Below are 22,535 nucleotides of genomic sequence, written 5' to 3'. Positions count from 1 at the left end.
ATCATAACACTTAAGCATGTATATTTCATCCAACTATCAAATTACTCACTTGGACTCTGGGGCTTGACAGAACAGCATGAGTTTGAAGTGCCCAGGTACACTTATATGTGGATTTTTTTAAATATAAATACAGTACACAGTACTGTAAATGTATTTTCTCTTCCTCATGATTATCCTAACATTTTCTTTTCTCTAGCTTACTTTATTATAAGAATACAGAATGTAATACATATAACATACAAAATAGGTGTTAATTGACTGTTTATGCTATCAGTTAAGGCTTCCAGTCAACAGCAGGCTCTTAGTAGTTGAGTTTTAAGGAAATCAAAGTTATGCACAGATTTTCAGCCGTGCAAGGGGTCAGCACCCCTCCCCTCCACATTGTTCAGGGGTCAACTGTAGATATTTTTACATTAAATAAACACCAGCAATTCAAAATAGCATACTCTATCAAATAGGAACTTGAATAGGTCTATTCACATACAGTATTGGATTTATAACACATATCATTTTAGTCTTTCACCTACAATAAAAACATTAACCAATAAAACTAAAATGAAACAAATAAAACAAGTGTGTTTAACTGTCAGTGAACGTTTTTGTACTGGACATTTTTTTAATGCTTATTTTTGAGAAAGAGAGAGAGCACAAACAGGGTAGGAGCAGAGAGAGAGAGAGAGAGAGAGAGAGAGAGAGTGAGAGAGAGAGAGAATCCCAAATTGGGTTCTGTGCTGACAGCAGAGAGCCTGATGCCAGGTTCCAACTCATGAACCACAAGATCATGACCTGAGCCGAAGTTGGACGCTTAATTGACTGAGCCACCCAGGGACCTCTTGGACATTTTTAATGATTAAAAAAATAACTCAGATCATTAAGTCTAAGCTATATAACTTCTCTATTTTTCCCTTAAACCTGGATATTTACTCCTGAATTTTAATATTCAACTACAATTAAGGAAGACCTGCAAAGCCCCCATAATCTTTTTTTTGTCATGAATGAAGTAGTTGGTGTAATATAAGAAAGCGAAGAATCTTTACACAGAATACAAACAGAAACTTAAGTCAGCCTATAAGCAGATGCAAAAAAAAACTTTAAACACAACATTTTTCATCAAATCACAATTCTTATAGTTAATAAATGTTATAATGCAATCAGATGTAGGATGTTTTTCCTTGTTTGCATTTTTATAGCCATCTTTATTTCAGTATACCATATGTTTTTGACTCAATTTCTTATTTGATAAGGAAAATGAAGGAAAGGTAACAAAACTAAACTACATGACTACTATTACTAACACCTGCTGATAGCTCATCCTAGCTCAGAGAATGTACATACTAATGTCTGTCAACATATAATTTTGGCAATAATGTGTTTGTTATAAATACCAGGTAGTTTTACAAATGTTTTATATATATCACCTCATTTCATCTTCACAACCACTCTTAGAGATAGGTACCATTATTATTTCTATATTACAAATGAGGAAACGGATACCCAGAAAGGTTAAGTAACTGGCCCAAGATCACATAGCTGGTAAGTGGTATAGCTAAGATCTGAACCCAGTGAACACGGCAGTCCAGATACTCAACCACCATACTTACCACATCTTACTGCAGCCAGCTAGCTGTTACAAACCAGGAGAATTTGAAGTCAATTTTCTCTTGCTCTGATACAAGAGAACAGGCACTTTGTAGGCACTACGGGGCAGTGTGCCCCACTTTAGGATTCTGGGAGAAACCAGGGTTTTGTATCCACTCTACCCACCTCCTTGCTACTTTTAGCCAGCATACTGGTATGAAAGTGAAAAGAAGTGGTGCCTGGATGTACAACAGCCAGCTGGCTAAGGCCTACATCCATATAAGTTTCTCTCAGTCCCCTTTCTCAAATCCTAAAGTGAGTCTCATTTGCCCCCATTTTATTGAAAAAAACTCCCTAATGACCTAGTTAGCATCAAACGCTCCCAAACTTGCGAGTCTTGATTTCCAAAGTTTAATCCCTATGAAGTCAAAGTCCCCTTCCATAATACACAATAAGACTAGACTGGTCACATCCCTCTTTTGAGCTAATTCGTAAGGTCCCTGCTTCTGTTTCCTGCCAATGGGTTACATCCACCTTTACTCTCAACATAAATTGCCAACTATGGCTCATAAAACACACAAAAATATTTTACAATGCCTTGATACAATAAATTATGCATTATAGAGTTACATGTAACTCATCCAAGGATTCATTAGTTTATAAATCAAGTTAAAACTGATCGTAGCATACCGTCTTTGAAAAGTCAATTCAAAACATGAGCATGGCTCATTGCATATACTTTCTCAGAATCTCCTTGAAAGCAAAACACAACTTTTTCTTTGCTGTACTTCTCACAACACCAAATGCAGTATTGTGCAAATTCAGTCCACATAATGTTGACTAAACGGAACAATTACTCAAATCGTTGCTTATAGACAGCTTACCTTTAGAAAACCTTTATGATGTAAAATGTTTGTGTAAAATAGTAAAGACAGAGGCAGCCATTGTAAAAAGCAGATGACCAATCATTGCTGGGCAGACTTACAATCAAATCCATTCAAAAGGTCAAGATCATCTGGCCACACAGGAAAAAGGGTTGACATTAAATTTAACTGTCCGTGACATTCTAACCAATCTTTACTTTTTAAGGTAATGCATTTTGACATAGCAACAGAGAGAACTTTTTCTCCAACATGTAAAAGAAATGACAACTCTAAGGCAGTAGCTTTTTTACCTTACAAAATTACTGAGATATCCTGTAAATGCCACTAAAGGAAAATAACCAAAAATCTTTATGGTTTAGTTCTTTTGAAAGGTCATGAATACAGTGAAAAATAGCAGAATGCTGTAAAACCAATACCTAGAAGAATCCCAGAGCAATGCCAAGAAACAGAATGTACTCATAGCGACTAATACATGCAAATACTGGAAATAAATTCTAACAGATTAAACAGGTTTTGTAGCAACTAAAAGGTATATCCAAATCATTCCAAAACTAATCAAGCTTAAGAATATGGCAATCTTCCCTACTAATAAGAATATAAGCTGGCTAAGTAGCCTGAATAACATATAAATTATAGCCAATATCAGTAGGTATAATTTTTAATGTGTTTTTAATTAAAAAGGAGAAACCAACCCCTTAACTGAAGTAAATCACTGTTTCAGACTCCCACTTCTGTCTTTTGATAAACATACTCCTTTTCATTACTATAGCATCACCCTGATGAGGCATTAAATCCTAATCATGCTACAAAATCATGAAAACAAAGCCATCTTTCTGTTGAGAAATGCTGCAACATTCTTTTTGCTTATTTAAAATGGAATACCTGGTCAAATATCTAACAAGCCCTCTAAAACTAAGGAAGAAATATGTGTAATGTAAAAAAATAAAATATCCTTTTCTTCAAAATTGGAATGTCAAACACGGGCACAGTGTCTTATCCAATTCTGAAGATATGTTATAACAAAACCAAGTTAAATTCATTATACTTTAATAAAAATAGTTTAAGATAACCAGCAGAGTTTCAAGATAAAATGGACACATAAATCCAAATTCTTTGCTGTGATGATTCCCTACTCTTTGTAATTAACATGTTTAATGTAGTCAAGTCTTTTAATTTTGAAAATGAAACTAAGCTAATGCGGAGTATCTTTGTATCAAAAAATCTGAAACAAGCTTAAATGTCACAAGCATTCTTTGTAAAAAAACAACAACAACACAAAGCAAAAACAAAAAATAGATTTATCATCTGCTTTCAGCTACAAGCAATGCCTTCAGCAGACATCTACATTAAGAGGAGTAAGAGCATCATTATTTCAATAGATCTGGGAAATAATTTAAACTTATGCCTTTTAAAACAGTTCAGATACTGCAATATAAATTTTAGGAAATTAGCTTAGATGTGGGCAAACACGATTCTACTCATCAAAGTTGTATTCCTGTGTGGTTGTACAATGGTAGCAACATCTATTTCTATGCTTAAGAAATTCCAGATAAAAAAATTTTTAATATTTCACTATCTATAAGCAGCCAGCTATGACGTATCCTTATCATACTGAACAAATTGTGCTATTTTTATCATTCGAAATAAGAGATGCACATGACTGTATTCGGGCTTAATCTGAAAAAATCTGGAGAGCCCCAAACCTTGCTTTTAATTACAAATAAAGGATCTCTTTCCTTACTCCTCACTTGCCCCCCTCAAAAGAAACCTAAAGTAAACATGAACTCAAACACACACATACGCATTTCTAAAATTCATATTGTTCACAGCTGGTGTCTATTACTATAAATATCACTTGTTCAAATCTCCTAAGAAAAATCTGATAATAAACAATTACATTGATTAATATATTCTACATGACTAAGAGCTAGAAAAAGCAAGAACTCAACAATCTAATAGTATCATCATAATTCATGAGAGCATACCTGATGACTTAGAGATTGAAAAGGCTCACAGGTTCCAGACTGCATGACCTTTCTATTTCCAGAAACCCCTAAAGATTGCATTTCCTGTCTTATAAAAGATAATCACAGCCATCTCTATGTCTCAGCATCTTCAGGGCTAGTGAAGAAAACATCAAACAGCAGATCTGTCCATCAGTATCTGTTTAAGCCATCAAGAAGATATCAAATCTCATATATTGTTTATCGTCTCCCCTTTGCAGTTACAAACACCCCCGTATTAAGGGACGATGACACAGTTGTATTTGCTGAAGCTGTTAATGCTGTCTGAAAACAGTAAGCTTACTGCTTGGAGCAATTCTGCATCATCCAAACAGAGAATGAGCCACATCCTTTAGATTTCCCACTTCTGCTACTATAAAAATTTCACTTGCCAAGAAGAGTTTGATTTTGTCAATCCTTTAAAAAAAATAAGCAATGTTCTACTTAATTAAGTATCCAATGTGTCTGCTGCAAATACCATGTTAAAATATCAACTCTTAATTATTAGGCAGTTTTCTTCGTACATGACTAAGCTTTAGATAATGATTTAATAAGCAAATTGTACTCCCATTTTAAAGGAATCTTCCCTCCAAACCATATGTATCATCACTCATCCAACCCATCAGAATTAGAAGTCCTTAAAAATGAAGAATTTTTATTCTAGTAATCTTTGAAAATTGTGTTTAACAGTCGATAAATAAATAGGTAAGCACATATTCACTTTTAATTCCTAGGAACTTCATTTTTATCTCATATTATTTAGACCAACATGCTTCAAATCAAACTACCTTTTATATTTTAAGATCTTCTTGTAAAGAGTTTAACATGCAAAATACAATGTGCTTTTATCAAATTCCAAAATTTCATGGTTAAACCTAGGAAAGAAATTTATGTAAGCTATTAGCATTTTTACTGTGATTTTTCACTGAATTTTATTTGTGTTCAACAAGGTTTTTATAATGCTTTCTTTCACCACAACATCATGGAATCAGGAATTTTAAGACTGATAAAGCAATCTGATAACAGAAAAACAATATCCTCTAAAATTATAAATGAAAAGATTTTCTTTTGTGGGGGGCTCTAAACACTAAATTCCAGTTAGTTAATACACAGTGTAATATTGAAAATATTTTCTTTACCATGTGGCAAAAGATTGTGTTTTAGAAATGACACAAAAAATAGACTAAAATTATAATCAATTTAACTGAATTCAAAGTTAGGACACTAAGTACAACATACTATCCTAAAACAGCCTTCACATTATGTATAGCCTGAGTTAATGAACACTTCATTTATATACTTGTGAACATTTTGTGTATAAACCTGTGAAATAAACTAAATAAAATTTAATGATAGCTAAAGTGCTTACAGAAAATGTTTTATATATAGACTAATAACTCATTATACTTTCCCTTCACCCACTCATGACATTTGATGAGCATAATATGTATTATCAGGGAGACTAGTCAAAATGAATCTTAAAGATTGGGCTTCTTTAAGAGGCTGAGGGGTGAGGGACAGGAAATAGGGAAGAAAGGGGAGATGTTGGTCAAAGAGTACAAAATTCCAGTTAGAAGATAAATAGGTTCTGGGGATCTAATGTATAGCATAGTGATTGTAGTTAATAATATAGTATTATAGACTTGAAAGTTATAATATGGTGATAATTATTTTGTTATATATAAATGTATCAAATCAACATGTTATACACCTTAAACTTACACAACGTTGGATGTCAATTATATCTCAATATATCTGGGAAAAACAGTTATTACACCTTAAATATATACAGTTTGTTTTTTGTAAAACAATAAAGACATCGGGCTTCTTCAATAGCCTGATTCACACTATCCCTTTAGAGAAGTTACTACCTCTAACTAAACTTGTGCAGTATTTCTATTTCCACTATATGTATACAATCACACACCTAGATGAAAAAAGTATGTAGGGAAACAGTATTTAATCTCTTATTGTATCTATGCAATATTTACTCTCTTACTGTAATCAAAATAGGACTCATTCTTGAAGACCTATCTTCTGAATAATACCCTCCTAAACTATATCATCTCCCTTTATATATTCATTCTTTCATGTATGAAATATCAAACATCTTCTATGTGTCAGACACTATATAGGTGCTAGAGACTTCAAGACAACAAATAATATGCCATCACAAAAGCCAGTTAATTAAACATGTTTTAAATATATTTTGTTATAACAGAAGAAATAGGAAGCAATGTAAGAGCAGTAACAAGGCGTCTGACCTTAGTCTAGGGATCAGAGAGTATCTCCTTAAGGAAGTACTGCTAAAACTGAGGAGCAGGTCACATTCAAGGAATGGTAAATACAGCGTGTTTGGACTATGAAGTGTAAGTCGGACAGGAGGGAGAGACAAGACTAGAAGTTTGAACCAAAGTCCAATCACAGAAAGCCTTAGAAGCCATTGAAGGCTTAGAAGCCATGGGGCTTTATCCTTAGGGAAATGAGAAGCCATCAAACATAAGCAGTTTTGCAATTTTACAAGACCCTGGTTGTGGCACAGAATCAAGTGTGTAAAACAAAACTGGAAGCAGAGAGACAAGCTAGATAATTTTGGTCAAGGGATAATGATGGCCTGAACAAAAGTGGTAACAGTAGAAATGGAAAGAAATTGATAGATTCTAGATACACTTTTTAGTTAAAAGGGATAGAATCTGGGGATCAACTGTGAAAAATAAGGGAGAAGGAAATGTAAGATTAGTTCCTAACCTTCTATGTTATTAGAGATTTCATCTTGACAAGCAATATACTTTCATCACATGCTCTGTTGTATTTATTTATCCTTATGTGCATATGTTTAGTTTTTATAAAATAGCCAGAAAATTGTGAGAAGACTCATTTTATCTTCCTTCTGTGTCTTCTTATAACGCACTTAACAAAGTTACTATAAATGACTAAATAAATGAGAAATAAATAGAACATTGAGATTTTCTTTCATATATTTTGTCATAACATGGATATAAACTTTGTTTTCATGGACACTATTATTATATAAAATCTAATTTTCTTCAGTAGTTACACAATCTCTGCAATAAAAATATGAAATCTGGAATACAAAGCTTTTAATTTCTCTACCATCTAGTTGACAAAATCACTTAAATGGAACAGTTATTTATAATTCATTACTTGACCCACTTAATAGTAATTCAACATAGACTAACCAACTACAATTAATAGATATCCATTTTTTAGATGACCATTGCACTGTGAAAAACTTATTCATACAAGGTGCTACTTACAGCAATGTTATTTAGATATTCTTGTATTAGTAAAGCACAATGCTTCTACATTTTTCTTAACAAATCTCTCTAACAAAGATTTGATAAAAGGGATGAGGAACAGCCAAAGCATAGCAAAGGAACTCCTTGGCCTGAATTAAGAAAGAACCAAAAGGGTGAAAAGCATAAATCAAAAGTAATTTTACATATTTAGTGATTTATTGAATATCAGACCACCTCAAATAATAAAGGATCAGCATCTTAAAAGCAGCAAGAGCTTTACAATAATTAACATATATTTAGCTTCTGTTTTTCACCTTTCAGGAACTTTGTGATCTAATGCCCTCATTTTCCACATAAGGTAACTGAAATTTAGAGAAGTGGAGGGACTTGTCCAAGGTCAGTTAGTAGCAGAACCAAGGCTAGAATTCAGAATTCCTGTTTCATTTTCCACAATAAAATCACTATGTCTTTTAATTTTATCTTTGTAATATGTACTTTATCTTCAGCAAAGTAACTTCCATTTTAATGTTGTTTCATATGTTTTTGATAGGCTGAGAAACATAGTAAATACTTCAGAAACATATTCATAGAGTCAAAAGTTTTTTATATTAAAGTTTACTTTTATCATAAAGCATCCATTTTTTATTTTTACTTAAAGATAACTGATTTCAGAGAATACCTCTGAAAAACCTAAGTAATTCACTTTGTTTTATATACTGCTGCTTTAGAAAGTGTATATTAGTTCAACTTTTCAAAGTAATTTGGGAAAGTGTATTAAGACCCTTAAAAATATTTCATTCTTGGGGAGCTCAGTCGGTTAAGCATCCGACTTTGGCTCAGGTCATGATCTCACAGCTCATGAGTTCGAGCCCCACATGGGGCTCTGTGCTGACAGCTCAGAGCCTGGAGCCTGCTGCGGATTCTGTGTCTGCATCTCTCTCTGCCCTTCCCCCTCTCGCACTCTCTTTCACAAAAATAAACATTAAAAACATTTTCATAATATTTCATCTTTCCAGTATATCCAGTTTCAGAGAATCTGTCCAAAGGAAATAATGGAGATTACAGTTTATGCACAAAGACGTTTGGTGCCACATTACAAGAAGAGAAAAAATAGGAACACAAGAAAAGGTTAATTAAATTATAACAAAAATGAAATGCCATGTGAACCACTGAATATTATGAATGAAAGATGTTAATGACAAAGAAAAGTGTACATTACAGAATATTAAGTGAAAACCAAAATCTCAAATATACTTCTGTGGTACAAAATCAACTATGTAAAACATACATTGAAAAAATAGATGAAATAATGAATTTTAAAAGATATCCCCCAATATGACTCATTTTACAAATATATACATCAGAGTCCATATTTTTACAATAAAAAGAGGAAAAAGTTTCTGAGAAGTATTTTATTTTTTTTTTAATTTTTTTAATGTTTATTTATTTTTGAGACAGGGAGAGACAGCATGAACGGGGGAGGGTCAGAGAGAGAGGGAGACACAGAATGTGAAACAGGCTCCAGGCTCTGAGCTGTCAGCACAAAGCCTGACGCGGGGCTCGAACTCACGGACCATGAGATCATGACCTGAGCCGAAGTCGGACGCTTAACCGACTGAGCCACCCAGGCACCCCTCTGAGAAGTATTTTAAAGTTGAACAACTGCTCTTGTTTCTATGTGCTTCCTCTTTCCACTAAAACCTATGCCTCAAATTTCAGTCTTTCTGATGTTGTATTCATATTTCTGCTCTAATTTAATAAAAATATTCAAATCTACTTCTATTAGATTATCAATACTTTAAAAATCATTCTGGATGTGCCTTGCATATCGTTTATTAATATACGTGTGTGTGACTATTTTCATGCTATTTCTATTGGGTTAATGGTGGTACAGACTGTTTCTGGCAAATCAGCTCTCACACCTACTTCAATGTTATATGAAAAAAAAATTTCTATAACAATGCTTAATGGTTAAATGGTATTCTGTCAAATAGAGGTACCATACTTTATTTAACCAAATCCCTAATCTTAGACATTTCGGGGTGTTCTTTTTCATTTTTCAATACTATAAATAATAGCATGATAAACATCTTTCCAGAAACAGTCTTATACATATCCTCTATTTCCTTAGGATAAATTACAATAAGTAAACTTACTGGATCAAAGAGTATAAACGTTTTTGTAGTTTTAGATAAAAACTGCCAAATTACCCTCCAGAAGTGTTATATCCACTTACATTCTCCAAGAAAAATATCTGATTTCCTCACTGCCTTGCCAGAACTGGGTATTATCATATAAATTTTATGTAAAATAATAGTCTCAATATGTGAATATGAAAATAAAGGAAAACTGGGCATACATTAAGACAAAGACTTAAGTTAAGGATAATTAAACCAAATATGACTATATTTATACATTTTCTAACAACAATAACAAAAACCTAGAAAAAATAAGCTTCCCTGTTTCTGTACACATACACAAAGATATAACACTGGTCTCTAAGGAATATGCCCTAAGATTGGAAAGCAAAACAGCAACCTTGGAATAAATGGTACTAAAATATGGCACAGCTAACTAATTAAAAACCAATGCAGCATCGGGAATATAGTCGATAATACCATAATAACGTGTATGGTGACAGATGGTAACTACACTTCTCGTGCTGTGCACGAACAGAATTCTATTCTAACACATAGAATTGTCAAATCACTACGTTGTACAACTAAAACTAATATAACATTGTGTTGACTATACCTCAATTAAAAAATGCAATTATAAATATGAAATTAGTCTTTATATTTTCTCTGTGACATCTATGGTATGAATCGATCTAGAAAGGAAGAATCATTCACCCAGTGCAATGCTATTTAACTCTTACAAAATATGAAACACAAAAACATACAAACAGAAAGATGAATTTTTGTGGTCTTAGGAAATCTTTCAAATGGTTATCAAACACACCTTTAGCCAAGAAACCACACAGGAGAACCATTAAATCTCCAAAATACCATATGTAAAAACAAATATTTTTGTGTGTAAATTTATTCTCTCCAGGCCCCACTTATTCCAGTGCCAAGTACATGGGGGGAAAACATAAATAAAAATTCACAATGTGTTTGGTCTTTAAAGATTTCACTGTTTTAAAAAAAATCAATAAAATCAACAAATCTTTTGAGTGAATTTTTCTAATAGATTTACCCATTATTAAAATGTCATCTTGGCAATACTAACATCGTACTTAAAGTGATAGTTATGGTGAATTGAAGACAGGACTGTCCTTTTTAATTCTAATGTAGACTGGGTCACAGGTCATAAATAAATATAATTTTTAACGGCAACAAAAAAAACACTGAGAAAAGTTAAAACACCTCATAGCCCACCCTTTATATGCCAAAAGGACACAGAGGTCTGTGGGTTGAAAGCACAGGCTATAGAGACAGACTATGATGTCCAATCCTGCTTCTATGACCTTGGGACCTCTATGTACTCTCTGCCTCATTCCTTACATATCAAGTAATAACAATCCTACTAGGGTTATTGCAAGAATTGTGATTAACATATGTGAGGCAGTTAAAATAGTGCCTGGCACAGAGTAATTGCTGAATAAATCTTTGCTCTTATTCCAAGAAGGCTGGCTTGTTTTAGTATTTCCTTCCTGTCCCCCAAAAAAAGACAAAAAGAAAAGTGGTATAAGATTATGAAACAATCAGAAGTACATACATAATTGAGTACAGTTTTCAAGAGCTGAAGATGGCAATGTAGCCACTCCAGATAACCAACTGTGTGGAGCGATTTTTTTAAATTCGAGGATATAACACAATTTTTATAGCTTGGGAGTCAGGCAAATTTTGATTAAATCTTTGATTCATCAATCAGAGTCCATGAGCAACTTGCTTAAGTTCCTAACCTCAGTTTTCTCATCAATAAATTATAGTTAATAATTTATTGCATAGAATATGGAATATTCTATTCCATAAAATTGATTGTAAAGTTAAACAAAAGAATATATATAAGACAATTAGCATAGTCTACCAATATAAAAGATCAAGAAAGTGGAAAGAAGAATCAATGAATCATGTAAAACTTGATAAGCTAAAGTTAGGGGGGAAAGTACATAGTAGAATAAAACCATTTCCTTTCCCCTTACTATATCCAGTGGCCATTTCTCTACCCTCATTATTCTCAATTTTGGAAACATTTATCTCTCAATCCTGGCAGAGGGTAATTACTAAATAAATGTAATTGATATGTTAATGATCAGCTAGCTAACCAAATCCAGCAATTTTTTTTAGTCTTTATTATTTCATCCTATCTAAAATTACTGTGTTACTAGTCAAAAACTCCCCATAAATGCCCTAGTCTAGCATTTGATGACCTCCAGAGTCTCACCCTGATAGACCTTTCCAATCTTAGTGATCCTCTGTGTTAGTTGTCTGATCCCACCTACATCCTATAGCTCACCATTCCCAATAATCTTTCGGTACTTGAAAGCCTTCAGCATTGCTCATGCTATACATGCAGATCTTGGTGCCATAATTTTTTAAGTGTAGCATATTTTACAAGTCATAAAACTTATATGGATCTCTGTTTCCTATTGGTAAAGTAGAGATAACAACAGTACCTATCTACACAGTGTTCTTTGGGGATTAAAGGAATTAGAAATATATAGTGCTTAATTCACCCAGTCTACCTACAACATAATAAGTATTTAACAACTGCTGCTGTTGTTGGAATGCATGCTTCTCCCTTTTTCCATAGACCTGGATCCTATCTTTTGACCCAAATTTAGGAAGACACAGTGGTCCGTGAAGCCTTCCCTGATCACATGAGAGGTCTTACCTCTCTCTCTCTCAGCTCTTGATCCTCAACTTTCCTTCCTGACTTCCCTGAAACCCCTATGCTTTCTTTTAGAGTTACATATGGCCTTATCTTCACTCTCATTCTCAATTACTAAGCTCTTTAAAACAGAAATTTATGTATGATTCATTTTCATATAAAACTTCATACAGTTCCCTGAACTTAATATATACTTGAAAATATTTATAGAATCAATGAAAGAATGAAGTCCAATGGTAATTTTTCAGACCACTATAATACACCTGTTTGGGGATGGCTGTTTCAAAACTGGTATTCTTACGGCAAACAGAGGAGCGGTTTCAAAGATAATTCAACTGAAGTAAAAACTATAAATGTCTGCCATGATATTTGCTGTCACCAAATATTTGTTCTGTTAAACAAATATTTCTTTATATAGTTCTCTTTAGTGCTTATGGGTTGTAGAAGACAGTAATTAGTCTTTTAAGAAGCTCCTTTTTTTTAATTTAATGAAAGAATGCTCCTTAAGCCTAACTGTAAATACAGCCATAATAATATTTTAAATTTTAATTATTGGGAACATATTCTATAAAAATATCCTAATGAATGAGAGCACAAAGATAGAAGGGCAATGATGTTTATGCAGTATTTGTAATAGCAAAATATTTGGAAAACTCTATTAACCAGTAAGTGTTTTGTTAAACATAAGTAGTATTAAATATATACCTAAAAGTCTTCAAGGAATCCCATTAAATTTCTAACAGCTATTATCACTGGGATTTTAGAGTGAGAGGATGACCAAGAAGGACTTGTCTCCAGGGGCACCAGGGTGGCTCAGTCAGTTAAGCATCTGGCTTCGCTCAGGTCATGATCTCACGGTCTGTGAGTTCAGGCCCTGCATCAGGCTCTGTGCTGACAGCTCAGAGCCTGGAGCCTCCTTCAGATTCTCTGTCTCCCTCTCTCTCTGCCTCTCCCCAACTCATGCTCTCTCTCTCAAAAATAAGTAAAACTTGAAAAATTTTTTAAAAAAAGAAGGACTTGTCTCCAAAATCATACCTCCTAAGTGATGAAAATGAAAGTAAACACAAAACATCAAGAAAATGAAATTTAAAAATCATCAACATTACTTTTCTCTCTTTCCCTCCAAAAGCAATCATGGTTGGGTAAATAAGAGTAAATAAATCAGTGTAAATAAAACAGCAAGAGTCACTTTGTAAATAACAGTCAAAATAAATACTGATTACAGGTATGCTAGTAGTCAATTTCAGACTGTGGCACATATCAGAAAACTTCAGAAACACAGAAATAGGGAAGAAAAACAAACTCTTCATTCAACTGACCTTAGGATTCTTAATTTCTCTGTATTTGAAAGTTATAATATTTATTCAGTCTCCATTTTACTGAACTCCAGATATCTTACTGTTATCACACTGAGGACAAAAAGTAATTGCTACATCATATTCACATACACAAATATTTTTGCTTAGTTAAAATTTCACATTTGATCCTTTTGTGTATAGATACATGGAGATTTAAACAGATTACTGAAATCTAGACTAAAGGCCATAATTACTTTGAATACAGGACACAGAAATACAAAAAAAAAGTATTCAGAGGTGACAAACTAAGGTTTTTAAATAAGCTGTTTCAATATCATTTACATCCAACAGTAACTTTAAACTAAAACAATTACCTGTATAAAGAGAAATTCTGCAAATTTATTTTCTGTTGATTGATGGTTGCTTTTAAGTTTCAAATTGGGTTAAGAAGGTTTTAAATCCTGTTTCAAATTAATTAAGTGAAGTAGCAAGCTCAGATCAAACAAGAATCTGAATTATTCTGGTCACAGTCAAACAAAACAGTTTGCTGTGTTTCCATGTTTCTCTGTTAAGTTCTTTGTCCTTACAATGTTTGGTTTTCCTTTCCCTTCTAACATAAATCTCTTCCTATAAAAAAGTATACACAGAAATAGAAAGGCTCTATTCCTTTTATTCTTCTATTTTTTTAAACAATCTGCTATACTTTCTGAATTTCACTCATTTTATGGTGTGCTGCTTTTAACACCATGAGGTCTATATAAAGTAAAATATGGGTCTGGCCTTAGGCAACTTGAAATATATTTGGGGGGGGTATGTGGGGGGGGGTGCAAAATTGTGCACAGACAAGAACAGTGCAAACATATGAGTTGTCCATACAAGTTTTATGGGAGTTGAGGGGTCTGAACGCCTGTGAAGATTTTCATGGTTAATTTCGAAGTTCAAATTATTGATTCCCCTGACCCCACAGATTGATTTATGCTAAGCAGCTATATCATCAAGTCATATGCAATAAATGTGTCTCAAGGTCAAACGTGTTCTAAACAAAATTATTAGAGAATGTAGGAAAGATGAGTAATAAAAGGAAAGAAGGTGGGGTGCCTGGGTGACTCAGTCGGTTGAGTGTTGGACTCTTGATTTCGGCTCAGGTCATGATCTCACAGTTTGTGAGATTGAACCTCATGGAGGACTCTGTGCTGACAGTGCAGAGCCTGCTTGGGATCCTCTCTCTCCCTCTCTCTCTGCCTCTTCCTTGCTCACTCTCTCTCTCTCAAAATAAATAAACAAACTTAAAAAAAATTTAGAAAAAGAAAAGAAAGTATCGCCTAGAAAAGACAGCTCTCAGAAGTCCTCAAAATTGGCATTACCTTAGTAAATGTGTCAAGTTTTGAGTATTTCCCTTAAATGTGCACCCTTAGGAATACAATTTTGTTTACTTGCCAAGATTTATTAATATATATGACTACTGAGGTACTGTCTCTCTAGTATATCACCATGAAAAGCTAAATTGTAATGAGTTGTTTAGCAAGTATAGCATCAAACCTAGATGAGTTAGCTATAATATTCAAATACTTGTTGTGTAAAGTAAAGATATCCCATCTACATGTAGGTAGGTCATTGGATAGGTAAAGCACTGAATTGCCTATATTGGACTTGATGGAGACTATCAACATTTGCCCCAGTAGCCTTCCCTTTGTCCATGCTCTCCTAGCTGCCGACTATTCTCCCTTCAGATTGAATAGTCTTTCGTTAGCAATGTTAATACTCAACCTGGTTTTAATCAACTTTTTTAGGGGCACCTGGGTGGCTCCATCAGTTAAGTGTCTGACTTTCATTCAGGTCATGATCTCACAGCTCATGAGTTTGAGCCCCACATCAGGCTCTCTGTTGTCCACACAGAGCCCACTTTGGATCCTCTGTCCCCGCCCCCCCCGCCCCTCCTCTACTCATTCTCTTCCTCTCTCTTTCTCTCTCTCTCAAAATAAATAACTTCAAAAAACAAAAAATAAAAAAAATAAACTTTTTTTAGATTTGGGAGTCATTTGGTCACTTTAAAGCAATGTTTCATATCTTTACGTATTAAATGTTGGCTTTACGATTTAATTCTCACAAGTCACTGTGACTACCTTATATTCAACACTTGGGGTGCAAGTCGCTACAACAATATTTCATGCACACAAGAAATATTTTTCTCACAATGAAATGAGTCAAATATGTTCAACATTCAAAATTTCAGCCTATAGGAAAATGTACCACAATTATTATCTATATGTATTTTTCTGAGTAATTACATAATTTTATATTTCTGCATACCTGCATAAAATTTGTTAAAGTATCTGGAAAATGCTGATTTAAAAAGGCAAGAGGTCAGATTCCAATGTGTGAAACCACATGTTTACAAGTCTTTCTTCTGGAGTAAATGTAGGCTCCACTTAGCCTACATTATTTTAAGGAGAATTTAAGTCTTACCTCATAAGTGAAATTTTCCTCAACTGCCCTTTACTTAGGTGACTACTCCTGTCTCTAAAACTCTGTGTCATTAACTTTACTTATTTGGCATTTAGTCTATACATGTGGCCTCCAAAACACATTACATTTTATTCGAATTTCTATTATGCCAGTTTACCATTGATAAACTTGTTTAATAACATTTATGTATATACTTTATTTCTTAGCCTATAAGCTCCTCAAGAGAGAGGACTTTTTTTTTTGAGAAAGGATTTTTAATTTGCATAACTAAACAATCAATCAATGTTTCCTGAGAAAGAATGAAAGGCTATCTCCTCAATGAGATTATAAACCCCCTGAGAGCAGGAAATATATTTTGGAATTCTCTAAAATCATAGAATTGAGTACATAAAAGTTCAATAATATTTATTGTTTCTTAATGACTACAATGTTAATTACATATCCATAGTAACATGGACTCTAATTTTTTAATTCAATTCAATTTTTTTTCTTTTTTTAGGGAATAAACTAAATTTGTAGAAATGTACTTATTTTCTCTATGTACAATGACAGTTTATACTTGTATCTCACTGCATCATATCTGCAGAAAATGAAGCACAATATAAAATATATGCAGTCTGTACATATATATACACACACACACACACACACAGTTTATATTCACATGGAAATAAAATTAATATCTATATTCAAATGGTCATCAGCTCTTTCAAATTCCAGTTTAAGAAAATTCATTCTATGGTGCTGATCTTAGACTGTTTAGTATACAAATGGCACCTGCCATAAGTATAAAAAAAACAAATAAGCAAGGTTCTGTATTAGTCGTTTGGGGACAACAGAGATGGATTGGATAGGCTCACACGCTATGATTTAAGACACAGGAAAAAGGCCAATGTGCCTGAAAGTCTCAGCATCAGCTGTCATTGTATATTTTACTGGATTAAGAACTTATGTTGCTTAGATTGAACTTTTAAATTTATTTTGAAGATTAGTATATGCCATATCCACTGCTTTCTTTGGAGACAAAGTTTTAAGTAGCCTGGGCACATTGGGTGCTCACAGCAGATCATGGCAGAAAGAACCAGATAAGAATGGGAATGGGAATGCACCAAAAGAAAAGGTGAAAGGTGCAAAGATGTATTTGTTTTACTTCACAATTCTGCCAACAGCCTGCCGCACTTAAATTGCATAGTTTACTTGCCCACTACAGTATTGATTTTACTAGCAGAAAAATTTGGTGCCCCAAAGCACTGATAAAAAAATATACTATAACCTGGAAAGATCTTGCTTTTAGTCTACGATATTTAATCTTAATTACCAGAAAATCAATAATCTCTGGTAGGGCAGCACTTTACTTGTTTTCATAATTTTCCCTAATTAAGGAAGCCACCCACTAAATTCCATTCATCCATTGTGAATGTAAGTTATTCTTTAGCTGTGAGTGGAAGACTAAAGAAAGGACACAAAAGTGCCAAGAGATATTTTAGTCAACAAAATATATATATATATATATATATATATATATACATATATATGTGTGTGTGTGTGTATATATATATATATACACATATATATATGTATATATATGTGTATATATATATATACACACACACACACACATATATATATGTGTGTATATATATTTTTTTTCCTTAACATTAAAAAGATAGTTCCAAAACAATTTTTAAAATATAGTTTGATTATAAAACAGTTTTATCTAATAAATTTAGGAAAATAAGTGGAATGTAACAGTTGTGGTCTTAGCTATTAAACCTCAGTGAGTACTAATACATTTCCAACTTCACATAAGAGATATATTTAGAGATTCTTTTTGGGTCGATAACTTTATAATCATTATTCAAATATATACTTTTTATTATTCTAGATACAAAAAAATGAAGAAAATATTCTTTATTCAAGGCTTTAAAATGACAAAATTATAAGCAGTTGCAAGAGATCATTAAGCCAAATGATCCTACCTTAGTGAAAATTAACAGCTAAGCCTTCTAAGGCAGACAATTTTTCTATCCTATGTTTAGACAGGATAGAGAATGGAGAGTTTTTCCTTGGTAACAGTATTTAGTGTTTACTTCCAGAACAAAAATGTTTTAAACTTTCTTTATAAGTAATTTTCTTACTATAATTAAGCCCATTTCATTTCATCCTTATCACTAAACAAAATATAATTATACTGTTGTTTTTATGAATAAAAAAATAATTACATTGGGAGAAAGATGAACATTGCTTACTGTTTCTTAACATGAAAACATTGCTTAACAAATATCTACATTTCCTATGGGAAAAGTATATGTTTTGGAGTAAAACTAGTGAAATTAGGAAAGGCTATATTAAAGTTTTAAATTATTATAATTCATTTAATTACATAAATGAACTAGCACTTGCTAAATTGGCTTGTATGATCATTCTAATTTATAAGATATTATTTTAAAATCATATCTATTCCTTTCTTCCTAATTACTAAAATACACTTCTTTATTACAGAAAACATAGAAAACAAAGAGCACAAAGAAGAAAAACATACCTGCAGTTCTAACACATTAAGAGAGCCACTGCAAATATTTTGATATATGTCCCTCCAATATTTAAATACACAGAATTTATATATAGATAGATAGATAGATAGATACATTTCTTTTCACTTAGGAATTCATCACGCATACTTTCTGATATTTTCTGTAAAAGTCTTCTCCAGCCTAAAACTAATGGCAGGACATTAATCTATCACAAGGACATACCTAATTAACCATGATTTCCGATTATTTTGTTGGTGTAAACAGTGCTATGATATATATAGCCCTTACTCAAAATTTTGCTCATACTTCTAATTATTTTTTCCTTTATTTTTTATAATTTTTAATGTTTATTTATTTTTGAGAGACAGAGTACGAGTGGAAAAGGGGCAGAGAGGAATACACAGAATCTGAAGCAGGCTCCAGGCTCTGAGCTATCAGCACAGAGCCCTACACAGGGCTCGAATCCACAAACCAAGAGATCATGACCTGAGCTGAAGTCAGATGCTTAACCGACTGAGCCACCCAGGTGCCCCTAATTTTCTCCTTCAAATAAACTACTGGAAGTAAAATTTCTCTGACAGAAGAAATTAATGCTTCCAGTACATGTTGCCAAAGCATCTTCTAAAGAAGAATGAAACTAATTGGTACCTGTAAGTAAGTAAATGGTAGCGTCCCTTTCTCTTATCCTTGCCTCAATACTAGTTATTTTCAATCTTTTAATCTTTAATAAATTGGTACTTGAAAAAATATATCTCAATTTTGTACTCATTTACCATTTCTATTACTATTGAGGTTATTTGTAATTTTTTGATAACTGCTTGTTCTCTTGATTTTTTTTTTTTGCTTGTTCTTTTTATTCTTCCACAAGCACATTGACAGTGTGCTTTATAAACTTCTCTGAAGTCCCAGGCTAAGGGATTTAAGATTGATTACAAAAGTGGTTTTTATACTAAAAATATCAACTTTTGATAGCACATATGCTGTAAATATTTTTCCAAATTTGTTACTTAATTTTTAATCTTATTTCTTCTATTTTTTATAATTTCCTCCCTGAGCTACCTCAGGTAACTCAGCTTCCTCTACCTTTCCTTTTTATATATTCTTGTTGGGACCTACCTCCTGTGCCCCCAGGACCTTGTACTTTATTATAGTATTTGCTTACCCATTCTCACCACCTGACTATGACCTCCATGAAGTAAGATTGTGCCTTTGTTAATACCACAAACTTCTATAGTGCATAATCTCTAGTAGATGTTTGATAAATATATCCCGGATCAATGAACTCAAAGATTATGCCTTCGCTCTAGTGTTCACATTTCCAGAGGAAAAATACTTCTTAATAATAACAATATTACTTGAAAAATATAATATTTAGTGACTTCAGAACATCTTTTCAAGTCTCAAACTACATCTTTCACCTTGAATCATTTTGATACATAGTGCCTCTCTACTTAGAAATGTAGGAAGTTCTTTAAATTAGTTTTTCTAATAAAAGGGAAAATTAACATTAAGTACAATACTGATTCTTTTTTCAATTAAAGAATAATTGCACATGCAATACTGTATTAGTTTCAGGTGTATAACAGTGTTTCAATATCTGTTTACATTACAAAATGGTCACCACAATAAGTCTCATCACCCTCTGTCACTATTCTTTTCTCATTCTAACCTTCTTGATTACACCTTTTATAACTTGAGTATATTGAGTAACTTCTCGATAAAGTAGCTGAGAAACTTCATGAAAATTTTTGGGTACATACGATTTGAATTAAACCAAATAAACTTGGATCATAATTATCAGGACATAAAAGAAAGGAGAAAATTCATTTTTGTATAGTAGTTAAAAGCCCAGTTAAGTCAAAGTGCTCAAGATCAAATACCAACCTCACCACTTACTAGTGTGTAATACTAGACAAATTACTTACTCTGGGATTGGTAATGGGACACACTTACAGAATGATTGAGAGGATTATATGAGATAACATAGGTAATGCACTTAACACAACGTCCAGATCATGATAAACACTCAATAAATGGTAGTTATTAGTTTTTAAATGATCTACCTATGTTGCTTTAAAGAATCATTAACCATAAATAAATAAATAAATCCCTGCTGGAAATAACCATGGATTTAGCAAAATTGAGTTTCCCAGGTGACAAGAAGCTCAGCTGCAAGTCAATGCCTGCACCTGTTTCTCTATGGAGTCCATGTGCGAACCTGTTGCTTATCTTCTCTCCCTAAAGAATCTTAACATGCATAATATATGACTCCTGAACTGTCCCTTTTTGGAACTCATAATCAGCAATTCTGGAAGATGACAACCTGTTTCTGCTATCCCCTCTCCAGCATCCTGAATGATGATGTAACAAACCTGTATTTTAAGTTATATCATCCCAAGCCTTTAGCCTATATTTGTGAAAAAGCCACCATGCATGATGCAAGAACAAAGACACACATGCAGAAACTTCATTTTATTTACTAACATCCTCTGAGCATTTAATCCCAGCATTAAACCTGTGAGATGGATATTATTTCTATATTTTACAGTTGAGAAAACCAAGGCTCAGACAGATCAAGTATATTTTCCAAGATCACACAGCTACCCAAGTGGCAAAATTCTTTCCTTTTCTTTTTATAAAACCCTATCCCCAGACAAACATCATCTTCTTCTCTTGAGCCCTTATTCAAGCCCTTCTCCAAGATGGCCCTGTTTTCTAGCTACATCTGGGAACATATTTTTTATTATTCTCTCCAGGGCACTCTTCCAGAAAATTTTCTGAATGAGCAGAACTAAAAAAAGGAATATGGAGAACTCAAATAGATTGCAAGGAGGGGGAAAATGCAAAATTACTATGCTCCTGCAAGAAAAGAAATGGCCACAATAGCCAAAAGGTAGAAACAATCCAAAATCTATCAATAGGTGAATGGATAAACAAATTGTGATATATTCATACAATAGAATACTATTCCACCTTATAAAGGAATAGAATTCTGATACATGTTTGAACATGGGTAAACCTTGAAAATATGTTAAGTAAAATAAGCCAAACACAATAGAAAAAAACACTATGATTCCACTTATATGAAGAACCTAGAGTAGTAAAATTTATAGAGAAATAAAGCAGAAGAGTGATTACCAAAGTTTGTGGGGGAAAGAAAATTGGGGGAGTTAATGTTTAATGGCTACAGAACTTCAGAATGTGATTATGGAAAAGTTCTAAAAGTCAATAGTGGCAACGGCTACACAACAATGTGAATGTACTTAATGTCACTGAGTTGTACACCCACATAGTGAATTTTATCCTTTTTTTGAAGTATAGTTGACATACAATATTATGTTAATTTCAGGTATACAACATAGTGACTTGACATTTATATACATTATGAATTGACCATCACAATGAGTCTAGTGACCATCTATCACCAACAAAGCTATTACAATATTATTGACTATATTCCCTATGCCGTACTTTATATCCCCATGACTTATTTTTTTTATACCTGGAAGTTTGTACCTATTAATCCCCTTCACCTAGTCACCTATCTTCCAACTTTCCTTCCCTCTAGCAACTACCAGGTTATTCACTGTATTTATAAGTCTATTTCTGTTTTATTTTGTTCATTTGTTTTACCTTTTTAGATTCTATATATAAGTGAATTCCTACAGTCTTTGTC

The 22,535-nt window shown here is 33.0% G+C and overlaps 1 protein-coding gene across 8 annotated transcripts in view; it reads right to left on the bottom strand.

Moving 5' to 3' along the window:
* SLC4A10 (solute carrier family 4 member 10) overlaps window positions 1-22,535 on the bottom strand; it is a 305,973-nt gene that overhangs the window by 203,992 nt on the left and 79,446 nt on the right. For 6 of the 8 annotated variants that reach the window (XM_027055634.2, XM_027055639.2, XM_053215160.1 and 3 more), the window contains exon 2: window positions 4,448-4,583. The exons of the other annotated variants lie outside the window; for them this stretch is intronic. In XM_027055634.2, the coding sequence (XP_026911435.1) occupies window positions 4,448-4,528 (81 nt within the window). In that variant the 5' untranslated portion in view covers window positions 4,529-4,583. The remainder of the gene's footprint in view (window positions 1-4,447; window positions 4,584-22,535) is intronic. 8 annotated transcript variants of the gene reach the window in all.

The sequence above is a fragment of the Acinonyx jubatus genome, chromosome C1 (assembly GCF_027475565.1).
Source record: "Acinonyx jubatus isolate Ajub_Pintada_27869175 chromosome C1, VMU_Ajub_asm_v1.0, whole genome shotgun sequence".
Taxonomy (NCBI): Eukaryota; Metazoa; Chordata; class Mammalia; order Carnivora; family Felidae; genus Acinonyx; species Acinonyx jubatus.
Note: the sequence above shows the minus strand (reverse complement) of the source record. Positions and strands in the feature narration are given on the sequence as shown.